Raw genomic sequence first — 16,337 nt, 5'->3', positions numbered from 1 at the left:
CTTCTGTTTTTGTGCCAGTACCATATTATTTTGACAACTGTAACTTTGTAGTATAGTCTGAAGTCAAGGAGCCTTATTCCTCTAGCTCTATTTTTCTTTCTCAAGATTGCTTTGGCTATTCGGGATCTTTAGTGTCTCCATACTAATTTTAAGATTTTTTGTTCTAGTTCTGTGAAAAATGGCATTGGTAATTTGATAGGGATTGCATTGAAGCTGTAGATTGCCTTGCTTAGTATAGTCATTTTTACAATACTGACTCTTCTAATCCAAGAACATGGTATATCTCTCCACCTGTTTGTGTCATCTTCGATTTCTTTCATCAGCATCTTATAGTTTTCAGAGTACAGGGCTTTTGTCACCTTAGGTAGGTTTATTCCTAGGTATTTTATTCTTCTTGATGCAATGGTAAATGGGAGTGTTTCTTTAATTTCTCTTTCTGATCTTTCATTGTTCGTTTATAGGAATGCAAGAGATTTCTGTGTATTAATTTTGCATCCTGCAACTTTATCAAATTCATTGATGAGCTCTAGTAGTTTTCTGGTAGCATCCTTAGGATTTTGTATGTATCATGTCATGTCATCTGCAGTGAGAGTTTTACTTCTTTTCTAATTAGAATTCCTTTTATTTCTTTTTCTTCTCTGATTGCCGTGCCTAGAACTTCAACACCTATGTTGAATAAAAGTGGTGACAGTGGACATCTTTGTCTGTTCCTGATCTTAGAGGAAATGCTTTTAGCTTTTCACTGATGAGAATGATGTTAGCTGTGGGTTTGTCATATATGGCCTTTATTATGCTGAAATATGTTCCCTCTATGCACACTTTATGGAGAGTTTTTATCATAAATAGGTGTTGAATTTTGTCAAAAGCTTTTTCTGCATCTATTGAGACAATCATGTGGTTTTTATTCTTTAATTTGTTGATGTGGTGTATCACACTGATTTGTGGATATTGAAAACTCCTTGCATCCCTGTAATAAAACCCACTTGATCATGGTATATGATCCTTTTAATGTATTGTTGGATTTGGATTGCTAGTATTCTGTTGAGGATTTTTGTGTCTATGTTGATCAGTGATATTGGCCTGTAATTTTTGTTTTTTGGTATCTTTGTCTGGTTTTGGTAACAGGGTGATGGTGACCTCACAGAATGAGTTTGAGAGTGTTCCTTCCTCTGTGATTTTTTGGAATAGTTTCAGAAAGATAAGTGTTAACTCTTCTCTAAAGAGTTTGATAGAATTCGCCTGTGAAACCATCTGGTCCTGGACATTTGTTTGTTGGGAGTTTTTTAATCACAGTTTCAATTTCAGGACTTGTGATTGGTCTGTTCATATTTTCTATTTCTTCCTGGTTCAGTCTCGGGAGATTGTACCTTTCTAAGAATTTGTCCATTTCTTCCTTAGTATTTCTGTCATGTCCATTGTAACTTCTCCTTTTTCATTTCTAGTTTTATTGATTTGAGCCCTCTCCCTGTTTTTCTTGATGAGTCTGGCTAAAGGTTTGTCAGTTTTGTTTATCTTTTCCAAGAACCAGCTTTTAGTTTCATTGATCTTTTCTATTGTTTTCCTTGCCTCTGTTTCATTTATTTCTACTGTGATCTTTATGATTTTTTTCTTTCTACTAACTTTGGGTTTTGTTTGTTCTTCTTTCTCTAGTTGCTTTAGGTGTAAGGTTAGGTTGTTTATTTGGGATTTTTCTTGTTTCCTGAGGTAAGATTGCATTGCTATAAACTTCAGTCTTAGAACTGCTTTTGCCACGTCCCATAGGTTTTGGATCATTGTGCTCTCATTTTCATTTGCCTCTAGGTATTTTTTAATTTCCTCTTTGATTTCTTCAGTGATCCATTGGTTGTTTAGTAACATATTGTTTAGCTTCCACATGTTTATGTTTGTTTGTTTTTCTTGTAGTTGATTTCTAATTTCATAGCATTGTGGTCAGAAAAGATGCTTGATATAATTTCAATTTTCTTAAATTTACTGAGGCTTGCTTCTTGGTTCAGCATGTGATCAATCCTGGAGAATGTTTCATGTGCACCTGAGAAGAACGTGCATTCTGCTGCTTTTGGATGGAATGCTCTGTAAAAATCAATTAAGTCCATCTGTTCTAATGTGTCATTTAAGGCCTGTGTTTCCTCATTGATCTTCTGTCTGGATGATCTGTCCATTGATGAAAGTGGGGTGTTAAAGTCCCTCACTACTATTGTGTTACTGTCAATTTCTTCTTTTATGACTGTTAGTATTTGCCTTATATATTGGGGTGCTCCTTGTTGGGTACATATATATTTACAATTGTTATATATTCTTCTTGAATTGATCTGTTGATCATTATGTAGTGTCCTTCTTTGTCTCTTGTAACAGTCTTCATTTTAAAGTCTATTTTGTCTGATATGAGTATTGCTACTCCAGCTTTCTTTTGATTTCCATTTACATGGAATACGTTTTTCCATCCCCTCACTTTCAGTTTGTATGTGTCCCTAGATCTGAAGTGGGTCTCTTGTATGCAGCAATATATACGGGCCTTGTTTGTGTATCCATTTAACCAGTCTGTGTCTTTTGGTTGGAGCATTTAATCCATTTACGTTTAAGGTGATCACCAATATATGTGTTCTTAGAGCCATTTTGTTAATTTTTTTGGATATCTTTTTGAAGGACTTTTTCCTTCCCTTCCTCTTTGTTCTGTTCTCTTGGGATTTGACGACTATCTTTAGTGTTGTGTTTGGACTACTTTTTGGTTTTTTGTATGTATCTAATGTAGATTTTTGGTTTGTGGTTCCCATAAGGTTTTGATATAGCAGTCTATACATATACAAGATTATTTTAAGTTGTTGGTCTCTTAGTTTCCAATGCATTTCCAGTATCCTGCATTTGTACTCGCCTTTTCTCGCAATTTCTGGTTTTGATATCATATTTGTGTGCAGATGATTTCCTTCCTTTACTATATGTTTGACTTTACTGGTGAGCTTTCTCATTTCTTGTTTCTAGTGTGTCCTTTTCCTTTCAGCCTACAGAAGTTCCTTTAGCATTTGTTGCAAAGCTGGGCTGGTGGTGCTGAACTCTCTTAGCTTTTGCTTATCTGTATAGGTTTTCGTTTCTCTGTCAAATTTGAATGAGAGCCTTTCTGGGTAGAGTATTCTTGGCTGTAAGTTTTTCCCTTTCATCATTTTAAATATATCGTGCCACTCCCTTCTGGCCTGCAGAGTTTCTGCTGAAAAATCAGCTGATAACCTTGTGGGAATTCCCTTGTATGTTATTTGTTGCTTTTTCCTTGTTGATTTTTTTTTTTTTTTTGCGGTACACGGGCCTCTCACTGTTGTGGCCTCTCCCGTTGTGGAGCACAGGCTCCGGACGCACAGGCTCAGCGGCCATGGCTTATGGGCCCAGCCACTCCACAGCATGTGGGATCTTCCCGGACCGGGGCACGAACCCGTGTCCCCTGCATCGGCAGGCGGACTCTCAACCACTGCGCCACCAGGGAAGCCCTTCCTTGTTGATTTTAATATTTTTTCTTTGTCTTTAATTTTTGTCAATTACTATGTGTCTTGGTGTGTTACTCCTTGGTTTTATCCTGCCTGGGACTCTCTGCACTTCCTGGACTTGGATGACTGTTTCCTTTCCCATGTTAGGGATATTTTCAGCTGTTATCTCTTCGAATATTTTCTCAGGTCCTTTCTCTCTCTTCTCCTTCTGGGACCTCTATAAGGTGAATGTTGGTGCATTTAATGTTGTCCCAGAGGTCTCTTAGATTGTCCTCATTTCTTTTCATTCTTTTTTCTTTATTCTGTCCCACAGTAATGATTTCCACCATTCTGTCTTCCAGCTCACTTACCATTCTTCTGCCTCATTTACTCTGCTATTGATTCCTTCTAGTGTATTTTTCATTTCAGTTATTGTGTTGTTCATCTCTGTTTGTTTGTTCTTTAGATCTTCTAGCTCTTTGTTAAACATTTCCTGTATCTTCTCAGTCTGTGCCTCCATTCTTTTTCTGAGATCTTGGGTCATCTTTACTATTATTACTGTGAATTCTTTTTTTCATGTAGATTGTGTATCTCCACTTCACTTAGTTGTTCTTCTGGGTTTTTATCTTGTTCCTTCGTCTGGGATATATTCCTCTGCCATCTCATTTTGTCTAAATTTCTATGTTTGTGGTCTCCTTTCCACAGGCTGCAGGATCATAGTTCTTCTTGCTTCTGATGTCTGCCCCCCAGTAGGTGAGGTTGGTCCTGCTGCTTGTGCAGGCTTCCTGGTGGGAAGGACTGTTGCCTGCCCTCTGGTGGGTGGAGCTGGGTTTTGTCCCTCTCTTGGGCAGGGCAGTGTCAAGTGTTGTATTTAGAGGCAGCTGTAAGCTCAGTACAACTTTAGGAAGCCTGTCTGCTGATGGGTGGGGCTGGATTCCCACCCTGCCGGTTGTTTGGCCAGAAGCATCCCACAGTGGAGTCTGCAGGCTGCGGGGTGGCCCCAGGTCTCATTGCCAAAATGGAGAGCTCACACTGATCAGTATTCTGAGCCCTCCACTGCCAGTGTCCTTGCCCCCACAGTGAGCCATAGCCAACTCCTGCCTCCCCATGAGACCCTCCAAAACCCTCAGGTAGGTCTAGCCCAGGCTTCTATGGAGTCACTGCTTTGTGCTGGGTCCCAGTGCATGTGAAGTCTTGTGTGCATCCTCCAATAGTGGAGTCTTTGTTTCCCCCAGTCCTGTGGAGCTCCTGCACTCAAGCCCTACTGGCCTTCAAAGTCAAATGCTCTGGGGGTTCCTCCTCCTGATGCCAGACCCTCAGGATGGGGAGCCTAACATGGGGCTCAGAACTCTCACTCCTGTGGGGGAACCTCTGTGATATAATTATTTTCCAGTTTGTGTGTCACCCACCGGCAGGTATGGAATTTGATTATATCGCAAAAGCTCCCCTCCTACTGTCTCTTTGTGGCTTCTTCTTTGTCTTTGGATGTAAAATATCTTTTTTTGGTAGGTTCCAGTCTTTTTTGTCGATGGATGTTCAACAGTTAGTTGTGATTTTGGTGTTTTTGTGAGAGGAGGTGAGCACAAGTCCTTCTACTCTACCATCTTGTCCAGAATCCTGATTTGCTAATATTTTACTTGGGATTTTGGTATATCTAGTACTGAGTGAGTTAGGTCTGTAATCATCTATTTTGTGCTCTCTTTGGCAGGTTTCCGTGTCCAGGTTATACAGCTCCATTATAAAATTTGGGACATCTTCTCTGCTGTATGCTGTAGGAATTATCTGTTCCTGAAATGTACAAAAGAACTTCCCTATGAAACTAATCAGGGTTCTTTGGGGGTTAGTAGCGCCTTTTTAAAAACAGCGTTATGAACTTTCTTTGTAAAGGAACCGGTGGGTGACATAGGTGTGCCGAGACACCATGAATTGAAGAAAAAAAAAAAAAAACCTGAATAGGTTACCAGAGTAATTCAAGGTAAACTACAAATAAAGGATAATTGAGACAGCAGGCAGAGAAAAAGAAAACAAAACAGCTTTACAGGGGTATAATTTATATACAAAAAAACTGCACATATTTAATCTATACAATTTGATGAATTTGTACACGTATACGCCTAGGATACCACCACCACAGTCAAGGTAACAGACATACCCATCACCTCCACTTTGTTTTTCTTTTTTGTTCGTTTTTGCGGTGAGAACACTTAACATGAGATCTACTCTCTTAATAGATATTTACGTGCACAACATAATATTGCTGATTATAGGCCCTATATTGTATAACAGATCTCTAGAACTTATTCACTGCATAACTGAAAAGTAGTACTTCAAAATGTTTTAAATGCTCTCTTCTTGATTCCATGTCAATACTTTAAAGTTTCCTTTTAAGTGATTCATTTCATTGAGCGCTTCATGTTTATTACCTATAATTGACCAAAGTACTTCCATATTTTTTAATCTCCTCTGTGTTCTTTATATTTTTCATTAAACAAACTTGCCAGAAATTTGGCTACTTTATTCATTTTCACGAACATCCAGGTCTCAGATTTATCAGTTCCACTCTTTTTTGGCAAATTGATTCATTCCTTTCTGCTTCTATCTCTATTGATTCTTCCCTCACCTTCTTTAAGTTTACTATGTGGTTGCTTGGCAGGCCTATATAAATAAATGGGGATCTAGCAGGAGCCCAAGGTTATTCACTCCCAGGTCCTGGCCTCCCACATTCTAGAACCCAGGCTGCTCTACCTCCTTCTCCAACTCCCCACCAGTCCAGTGTTCCTAGGTCCCCCGTCTCTATCTCTGTACTTTTGAATCATAGCCTCTTGAAAAAAAACTCTACTGTCTCTTCAACTTGAACCCCATTCCTCTCTTTACCAAATTCAGGGTATAGGAAGTTTTCCTAGATAAATTACTATTTCTTCCTTCTTTGAACCAAGGGGAATCAGAGAAGAGAGATCCACGTCTGTGTTCTAAGCAGTCCTCCAGATACGCCTTAGCTAGAGCCCCTTTTACTTCATCGATCCCAAGTGGCCTGACCTGTGACGGGGACCTTCTCCCACACCCTGGGACTCTCCCCCAGAACTGCAAACAAAGAGAAACCAAGGAAATGACTCAGATTTTATTATTGTTTGGTCTGTGTGTGGTTAGTCATGGGTGCCTCTGAGCTCATGTTATGGAAACAGCTCTGGCCACTCTGAAGGTGGGTTTGTGCCCTTTGCCAGCTATCCATTTGGCTTTGTCCTTGGCCCCGTACTTTGCCCCATAGGTCAACCAGAGGAAAGACTTGAAACTCAGGCTAAGTTGATCAGATTATTACCAGCCTCCTGGGTTTTGACAGGACCTGCAGCATCTGTTTCTCACAATAAGGTAATAGAATTTTTCTTTTGTCCTCAGCCTACCCAAGCACAGATCACTAGAAACCTTCACGTTCTAGGATCAACATTATCACTTCCTTCTATATATGCGTCAATTTGTTCCACCTCTAGTCCCAAGAAAAATCTCTCTCGTAACATACTGGGTCACTTTCTTTTCTTTTTTTTTTTAAGTTATTTTTTTTTTAATATTTATTTAGGCTGTGCTGGGTCTTCATTGCGGCACGCGGGATTTGCGTCGTGGCATGCGGGATCTTTCAGTTACAGCATGCGGACTCAGTTGCGGCATGTGGACTTCTTAGTTGCAGCATGCAAACTCTTAGTTGCAGCATGCGTGCAGGATCTAGTTCCCCGACCAGGGATCGAACCCAGACCCCCTGCATTGGGAGCGCAGAGTTTTACCCACAGGACCACCAGGAAAGTTGCCCTGGGTCACTTTCTTTTATCGGACAATAGGAGTGTCCAGATAACTCTGGGAAAATGTAGTTGCTGGCTTCAAGGCAAAGAATGCATCTCCCAACTTTCCAAAAGGTGTATGATGTGGTTTTTGTTATTGTTGTTGTTTAGTTTACTATCCAGGTGCCTTTACAGAAGCTCTCATAAATCCTTTTTGGAAGTATGTAGAGAAACATGCATGAATAAGTAAGAGCCCCCAATTCCACTGAAAATGATAATTATTTTATTTCCTGGGCCCAGAGCAAGGGGTAGGAGGGAAGATCCTCCAGACAGTCCTCACTCCTTCCTGCCCTACAGACAGCCCATGTAGGAAAGGCCAGAGGGTAGAGGGTACTGATGCTCATCTGATGAGTGGGCCTGGTCACATCCCCAGCCCTGAAATTGACTGCCGGGACCCATGGGTGGGTCAGGAGCCAAGGAGGGCACACTTGCCTCTCACGCCTGTTCCGGGGATGAGAGGTGGAAAAATAAAAATGAACCACTGGAAAACCAATGGTCTTCCCTAGAGCAGTAATTAGGAGCCCTTCCAGTCAGTGCCCATAAGTACTTTGTGAAGCACTTCCTTGCAAGAAATTAAGCCCCTGTCCAGTGGCTTTCCGATAAGAGAAATAATATATCTGAATTTTATTCATTCAGAAGTAAGTTTTGGCAGTTGTTGCTCTTTACGTGTAGCAGCTGAACAGCCGTAAATATTTGGATTGTCTCTCTGATCATATTTAGAATAATGATGAACGCCATGAATTACAGCGTACAAAGCCTGACATGTTTATTGTCAGCAATCCATTTTATGGCCCTTTCTTTTAGGGCTTGCAAGCTGGTTACAAAGAGAACTCCGGAGTTGTCTCTCGGTTCAGCCCTCTGGGCAGGGTCTCAGAGTTGGACCACAGGCCTGAGGCAGGGGAAGGCCTTTTCTCACCGGCACTAACTCTCACCCACAGTGCCACCCGTCATCCGTGTCCATCCAGAGACCCAGGCACAGGAACCCGGAGTGGCAGCTAGCCTGAGATGTCACGCAGAGGGCATTCCTATGCCCAGAATCACTTGGCTAAAAAATGGCATGGATGTCTCAACCCAGATGTCGAAACAGCTTTCCCTTTTAGGTAAGAGCTCCGCTCGGTGTCTCTGTGCCATTTTTCCCATCAAGTTCAAGCTGACGCTCTCCCCAGGAATGGAAATGAGAGGAGTGATTTGTTTCTAAGTCAGACGTTCGGGGAGCAAACAGACGTTTCCCTGCTCTCTGGACTCACACCGATCTTTGTGAGCACAATGATGAGACGCTGTCAATCAGGTCCCAGGTCACCTGCAGTTCATTTCTGCTGTTCCAGCCCTTCCTGGGCGTATATCAGGGTACTGGCTGCCCTCAGCCCTGCTGAGGGGCTGTGCTTTTAACCTCAACACTCTCAATAGAAGGGAGAAGGGAGGAAGGATGGAGGTCCCAGCTGAACAGGCCGCCCTGAGCACTGTCCCTCCTACAGCCAATGGGAGCGAACTCCACATCGGCAGTGTTCGGTATGAAGACACAGGGGCGTATACCTGCATTGCCAAAAATGAAGTGGGCGTGGACGAAGATATTTCCTCCCTCTTCATCGAAGACTCGGCTAGAAAGACCCGTGAGTCCACGCGTGCCTTTGAGCTCCTCACTGAGCTGGTTGGGGGATGTTGGGTGGCAAGGGCCACAGCCACCAATCATGAGCCCCTGGAGACAGGGGTAAACCTCGTATCCTTCTGTGCTCAAAGCTGGGGACAGAGGGTGGCCAGAGGTGGGTAGACCTTCCCTGTAAGCCTAGACAACTCTGGAGGCATAGACAGGGAAACTCTCTGGACAGCAGACAGAACCCAGGACCACAAGGAAGCTCGCATATCATATCCCCAGTTCTGCCTCCTACTTGCTCTGTCCGTCATCCACAAAAGTGTTCATGCTAACCACGCACCAGCTGCTGCTGCCCGTCCACGGCCCAGGAACTGGCCTGTGCACTCACACACCTGTCTTTACTCCAGGGATTGTTGCCCACCAGGGGCGCTAAGCAGGTTCTCCCTCGTAGCTACTGCTCCCCAAGAGACCCTGCAAGGTTGATTTCATGGATATGGGTGTTGGACATGGTCTCTTTCCCTTGATCAAAGGCTCTAAGCTGAGTCTTTATCATCAAGGGAGAAAATCAGAAGTATTGCAGATGGTCTTCCTAGGGAGGATCCTAGCAGAAAACCAGCCTGCTCCTGGAAGTAGTCCAGGAGGTCTGGGAGAGACGTTGCTTGCTCTTTATCATCCACAGAAGAGGAGAGTCCCATTAGCTTCTGTGATCCTGGAACCTGATTCATTAGGAACCAAAAGGGTCCTGAGCCCTGGAAGCATTTGTCCACGTCCAGCGTCCCCCCTCAGTATTGCTGGGGCCATGAGTGGTGCAGGTTCTAAACATGATGGACTAGATACCAGTATGTTTATGAACTGAATCACTACAAGGAAGGTTCTGAAGTTGCTTTCTTCTTTTTTTTCCTTCCCTCCATCACATTCCTGCTTTCACCGCTCTCTGATGCTGCAGTTGCAAACATTCTATGGCGAGAAGAAGGTACCAAGCTTTCTTATTCTGTGTCGTGCCTGTGATCACGTGTGTTCATGGTTCCATAACAGGCCATCTTTCCATAAGCCAACAGCTTTTCCAGACATCAAGCAGTCCCCACAGGTGGGGTCCACGGGCCAAATCAGATGGGAGCGGGGAAGTCCATGTCAAAATCAAGTGGCCCACTTGAGGCAGATTTAAACTTAATTAGTGTCTTTAACGGACATTAGACGATTAGAATTTTTAAAACGAAAGTTTCCATTTAAAGCAATTTTGAAACCTCCACTGAAGCCAGCTTCTTGGCAGGGGTCCTGGTCAGAGCTGGGCCTTAAACTTTTTTCCAGTAACTGATACTGGTGTTGGGGTTTAGTGTATACTTTGAGGAAATGCCAAATAAAAAAGCTACCATGGTTTCTGTAAATGTATGTTTACATGTATATTTCTAAATGAATGGGTTTTTAAATTTTGTATCTAACAATCTGTAGGTATTAGGTTGGGCCATACAAAATTGCCATTTTTGTATATCAAAAATGGTCTGATAACATGGCTCCAAAAATAGCGGGCACATGTGGGCGCTGGGTTAACGAGCCCGAGTCACTCTGTGGGGTGTACGTGCATTCGTGGACCCCAACCCTACCTATGAACCCCTACACCAGAGAGTCCAAATCCCCTGAGGTAACTTATTCTCCAGCTAGGTGGACAGAGGGACGGTATGAGAAGCAGCAGAAAGAACCATGCAATTTCGGGGCTAAGCACTAAATTTCCTCCTTTAAAACCCGTCATATTTCCTCATATTTTTTCCTTAAGAACTTCCATGTTACCTGCAGTCTAGCATATGCACGCATACACGCACTCAGAGTAATTTCCTGAATGTCAGGCACAAATGCTCACACAGTAAGTCTGGGAGCAAAACAAAGGCAGAGGCCGGAAAATGAGGGATTGCTGCCAATGGGCTTGAGGAATCCTCAGGAGGAAAGTCAGAGCGGCAGTTGCTAATCATGGACAGTGGTCCCTTGACGCCGCCTGAACTTAGTCCCTAGGCCACAGTGCACACAGAGAGCTTTGACTCTGTGTCTTTAAAACGTGTTTTCTAAGGGGTGTTTCCAAATTTCAAAAGTGGAGACCTGCAGAGAATGCAGGAGGCCCTGGAAAGTGTTAAATGCAGCTCTGGAGGCCCAAAGGCCAACTTAAGACCCACAGCTGCCTCGGGGCTTTAGGCTGGCTGGTGCTGCGCTAATATTGGACAACCCAGCAGCGAACAAACTCCATCACGCCTGGACAGCTAGCTGCTCACACCCCTCCCTGCTCAAACTCCAGGCCTGGAGGTAGGGAAATACAGAAGCAAAAGCAAAGAAGCCAGCAGGGCCCCAGGGCGCTGTCAGCTCTCAATAGGAACAGTGAAATGATGGGTGCGCAGAAGCAGAGAAAGCTCCTGTGTGCCCCCTTGGTCAAGCTAATCACGAGCAGAACCTTCCAGGGGCTGGCTCGTGAGGCCAGCTCTCTGGAAGTCAGTTATTTGTGGAGCAAGGCCTTGTTGAGCCTCACATTGCACTGTCGACTGTGACAAGGCCCGGTGCTCAGCCTGCAGTGTAACCACAGCTGCAAAGCCCACGTGGGCTCTACTAAGCTTTCCATCTCATGTGGGTTCTTCCAGCTACTGATTTTCCAAAAACCTTGGGAGGCTATTGCGGGGTCTGTGGTCTTACAGGGACTTTGACCCCCTCTGGCCCCTACAGGTTTGAGTGAGAGAAGCGTGCCCAGGTGAGAGTGTACAGAAGAGAAAGTCCTCCTGGAGACAGGATAGACTGGGGTCAGAGCGAATGTGTGCTACCTAGCCCACTCCAAACAGTGGGCGGCCGTGTAGGAGGCGCTGGCCTGCTTCGTCTGGCTCTCAGGACAGGCTGCCCAGCACCCCAGGATTCCCACGGGGACTTATGCAGTGCTCCTAGGTGCTCCCAGTTTCTGAGAGGCTGGTGTCTAGCTGTCTTTAGTGGCAGGAGCCCTCCTGCCCGGAGCCCCTCTCAGCACAGAACCAGAGGCAGGTGAGGCTGTGTCACACAGTCAGGTACCTCTGTCCACACTGGGAACCACAGGCTCTGGTGAAAATGACCTGCAGAGCCCCTGAAAGCAAGTGGAACGGTGATTCCTATTTGCCTGTTTCACTGTTTTCTAACTCACTAAAAACTTACCCAGCTAGTCAGTTAAGTCAGTACACTGGTTTTCTCAGCATGACTGGAAAGAGAGAATTTTCCACATCGCTAATTCTCTTAGAATTCATAGCAATCTTTTCAATGTTTTACCTTCAGATGAAATGAAGGGAAGGAGGAAGGGGAGGGGAGAAAGAGGGAGAACTCTAGACCTTACCCACCCTTGTGCCATGTGGACCTTTTATGGAGAGCAGGGTGAAGGGACAGAGCCCAGGGCTGGGGCTCGGGGTCTAACCCCCGCTTGGGCAGAAAGGCACATGGTCTCAACCAAGGCCCTCCCCATCTTGGACCTCAGGTTCTTTGTCTTTAAAATAAGGAGGCTGAACTAACTTGTCCCCAAGGCCCCTTCTCTGCTGGTCTAAGGAGATTTCTCCCCAGACAGTCCTGGGCTGGGATGGGGGTGCAGGCAGGTGGCCGAACCAGGCTGTGGGCTCCGTCGCCTGGCCTGGGGCTGCTGTAGGGAAACTGGTAGGGCAGATGTTGGAGCAAACTGTCTTGAAGGAAGGGCCTCGGGCACAGACAGGCCCGGTTTGGACAAAGGAATACCAGCCACAGCTTGCTTAGGCCCTCACATCCCAGGTAGCGGCACTGTACGTAAATGTGTTTAAAAAAAATAAAAGCCTTTGCTTTTTTGGCATCACCTGATCCTTTCTGATTTGACTGGTTGACAAGGACCACGGGAGACGTTGCCTTTCGGAACAGAAAAGGTCAAATGTATGTCAAAGCCAAGGCTATCACTTATTTGAAAACTTGGGTTGGTGGCCAGCCCTGGATGACCTGGCACAGGTACGCGTGTCTGGGAGGACAGCCTGGGGATTGCAGAGCCCTCAGTGTACATATTGATTCGCAGCCCTCGGGCACTCGCTCCCCACACGGCGCCTGCTCGTCTCTCTTCACCCCACCTCGACCAGGCCTTGCACTCTGTGCCTGTATCAGACGCAGCCAAACTGTAGGTTTCATCTGTGCCTGATGTGATGTGTGACCCTGCCTGGGGACCAACTGCTAGGAGGGGCCTAAGTATGGCTGTGCTTGCTCCTCGCAGGCCTCAGTGTGGGAAACATGTTCTACATCTTCTCCGACGATGGCATAATCATCCTGCACCCAGTGGACTGTGAGATCCAGAGGCACCTCAAACCCACAGAGAAGATCTTCATGAGCTACGTAAGTGTCTGTGCCTGGGGCACATCCACCTCACACACAGCATCCTGAGAGGCAGCCTTTCACCATGTGTGCCACTTGATTTCTTAAATTCCATTTGCTACATGTGATGTGGCTCCAGATGTGGTTCAAGGCTAAGGAAGGAGCACATGAGGCTTAAACTCTCATTCCTTCCTCCAGCGGCCACTTCCATGCACTGAGCCTGAGGGGAGGCCCAGGGCGGACAGATGGGTTCCTGGCCTCTGCGAGTTCACAGTCAAATGACGGAAAGAGAAGTGTGAACAGACAGCTGCCAAACAAGTGCTGCTAGAAGGATGTGTAAGGTGCACTGGAGCATTGAGGAGAGAGGCCTCTCCAGACCTTGGGGGACAAAGTCAGAGAAGGCTCCTGGGGCAGGTGATGCCTGGACTCAGCTGTGAAGAACAGGTGGGAATTGATGATGGGTTTCGAGAGGAAATGTCATGAATATGGAGCACAGAGGCATAAAACATCAGGTCACATTCAGGGAACCGCAAATATTCTCTATGCCTGGAGGGACGAATGGATGTGGGAAGGGCCTCAGATTTAGGGTGACAGTAGGTAAGGGTCAAAGCTGAGGAGCTCTCATGGGAAGCACTGAAGAACTTCAAGTGAAGGATGGCCAGGATCAGGGTGCTTTGGGACCTGTGCAGGGCCTCACGGCGGGTAATGATCAGAAGGGTTGCACTAGAAACACAGAAGGGGGTGAAGAGGCTGTTGTGATCACCCAGGTGAGGGCGGTGACCTGGGTTAAGCCAGTGGTGGTGGGAATGGGAAGCACTGAGTAGATTTTAGAGCTTGGAGGCCCTCAGTGGCCTCCAGGGAATGGGGGAGAGAGCTTGAAATGTGTGAATGGCCCACGCATCAGAGCTGCCGTGAACAAATAAGAGGCCAGGTAAAAAGTGGCAACGTGACATGCAGTGGGCAGAGGCAAAAGAGATGATTGCGGGTAGCAGGTCCAGAAAAACCCTTCCAACCCTCAAGACCCAGCTGTCAGGAGGCGTCCTCCAGAGCTGTGCTTCCCCGCCCCACGGCTCCGTCCCTCCCACTGGTATCCCACATGGTGTTGTGTTGGGGGTTTCTTGCTCGAGGTCCGACCTCTTCCACTAATCCCTAGCGACTTGGAGGTAGAAGTATGGCATTAATCCAAGAGTCATCTAAAAGCCCCCACGTGCCCTCTCCTTGAAGACAGACAGTGGATACACTGGGACACAGTCACGGGCTTGGAGCTAATGGAGCAAGTGGGCCTGGCCCAGACAAGTTCCTGAAACGAGTGTGTTGCCTTGCTGTCCTGGCCGGTGGTGCGCCTCAGAGCGTCGCATTTCTCACATTTGCAACTTGGGAGCAGCTGTTTTCCAGGCTATTTCCTTTGAATGAATCATGTTTTAAAGTATTACCTCTGATAAGTTTTCCCTCCACGTGATAGCCACAAAACCATCGAGAAAGAGTGGTCCTAGTTAATTTCCAGCAGTTAGGTTTGAATAATTGTAACCCACCACATCGGCACTAATTTCTCATATATTTGCGATAACCTAACCTGTAGCTTGTAGGGGACATCTCTCAAATCCTAACCAGGGCTCAGTTTTCCAAAGAAACTAGTACAAGACGCAGTAGGAGAGGTCTTGTAGGCATTTCAGGCAACACAAGACCTCCGTGAGCTATGGAACAGTCCCAAATAACATTTTCCTCATCTAAAAAATGTCTAGAATGTCACAGGAGGGTTACAATGAGCTGACCCTCTTTCTAAAGTGCTGAGTGAGTAGGAGGTTGGCATCTCATCTCCGGCCCCTCTGCTGGATGAGATGTCCACTTTGCCCAGCAGGAAGTGGCAGGATTAATAGGTAAGGGCACAGGCTTTAGAACAGGATCTGCACAGGTGGGTTCAGGTCCCACCTCTGTCACTCAGCAGTCTAAGTGGCTTTAGAAAAGTGACTTAAGCCCTCTAAGCCTCCGTTTTCTCACAGGCATATTGGGGTTATTGTGAGGATTAAGTGTGATGACAGAGAGTGGCAAGTGTAAAAGGAGAAAGACCTGTTTCAAAGCTATTGCAGCCATTTAGGAAAGAAACGGGGCTGGAGATGGAAAGTAGAAGAACTCCGAGACTTAGGAGGCAATCTCTGTAGTCCTCGATGACTAATTCACAGTGACTTGTGTGGGAGAAGGAAGAATCAAAGATGGTTTTCCTGCTTTGGACTTGGCTGACCAGATGGTGATGAGGACCCAGAGGAGGAGCAGGGATGGAGCGAGGACCGGTTCAGATGTGGATGGTTGTGTATGAGGTGACTGTAGGGGAACCACATGGGAACTGGGGAAGGTGGTTCTGAGCTAAAGACACAGATCTGGGAGCCATCAGCATGAGGGTACTGACGAAAGCCCGGATGGAAGACCCGATCGCCAAGGGTGCACGTGAGTGATTTGAGTCGGGCGCCTAGCACAGAACCCTGGGAGGCATCAGCAGTTAAGGGGCAGATGTACCGAGAGGAACCACAAAGGTTGAGACAGTGTTGGACAAGAGTCATGAGGAGAAACATGAGAATGTGTATCATGGAAGACTAAGGGAAAAGAAGGTGCCCCTTTCTCTCATTTATTCATTCAACAAATATATTTTAGGCACCAATTCTGTGTGAGGCGCTTTACTAGGTGCTAAGAGTATGGCAGTGAGCCCAACAAACAGTGTGCTCTCAAGGTGCTTACTATCTGGTGAAAAAAGAAAGACTAAACATAGGTAGACAAACAAACGCAGAAGGCCAAGTGGTAGATGAGAAACGCAGCAAGGTGAGGCAGTGAGGATGCCGGGGCGCTAAGCTAGGTGAGACCAGAGAGGGTGTCTCAAGAAGACAACATGTAAGCTGACACCCAAAGGACATGAGGAAATAAACCAGGTAGACATCTGACGAACAGCCAGCTACACAGGCCCTGGTGCAGGAGGGCGGCATGAGCGCAGAAGAGCAAGCATGCCATGTGCACAGAATGGATGGGAAAAGGAGAAAAAAGGCAGAGATGGGCAGAGGAGCCAGAGTGTTCAGGGCCTAGTTGGCTTCAGGGAAGACTTGGACCCTGTCCTGAGCAAGAAAGAATGTTACTGTGGTGGAGGGAGTTGAGCTGACTTGTATTTCACAGTGA

The 16,337-nt window shown here is 45.9% G+C and overlaps 1 protein-coding gene across 5 annotated transcripts in view; it reads left to right on the top strand.

The window, feature by feature from the left end:
* The window catches only part of FSTL4 (follistatin like 4), a 446,761-nt gene that overhangs the window by 402,825 nt on the left and 27,599 nt on the right, over positions 1 to 16,337 (top strand). For 2 of the 5 annotated variants that reach the window (XM_089909321.1, XM_022588797.3), the window contains exons 9-12: positions 8,215 to 8,376; positions 8,752 to 8,886; positions 9,814 to 9,840; positions 13,081 to 13,199. In XM_089909321.1, the coding sequence (XP_089765447.1) occupies positions 8,215 to 8,376; positions 8,752 to 8,886; positions 9,814 to 9,840; positions 13,081 to 13,199 (443 nt within the window). The remainder of the gene's footprint in view (positions 1 to 8,214; positions 8,377 to 8,751; positions 8,887 to 9,813; positions 9,841 to 13,080; positions 13,200 to 16,337) is intronic. The other 3 variants (XM_022588799.3, XM_089909322.1, XM_089909323.1) reach the window with 3 other exon arrangements.

Source organism: Delphinapterus leucas, chromosome 3 (genome assembly GCF_059928025.1).
Source record: "Delphinapterus leucas isolate spDelLeu-1000000601 "Yukka" chromosome 3, BTC_Dleu_Yukka2, whole genome shotgun sequence".
Lineage (NCBI taxonomy): Eukaryota > Metazoa > Chordata > Mammalia > Artiodactyla > Monodontidae > Delphinapterus > Delphinapterus leucas.
Note: the sequence above shows the minus strand (reverse complement) of the source record. Positions and strands in the feature narration are given on the sequence as shown.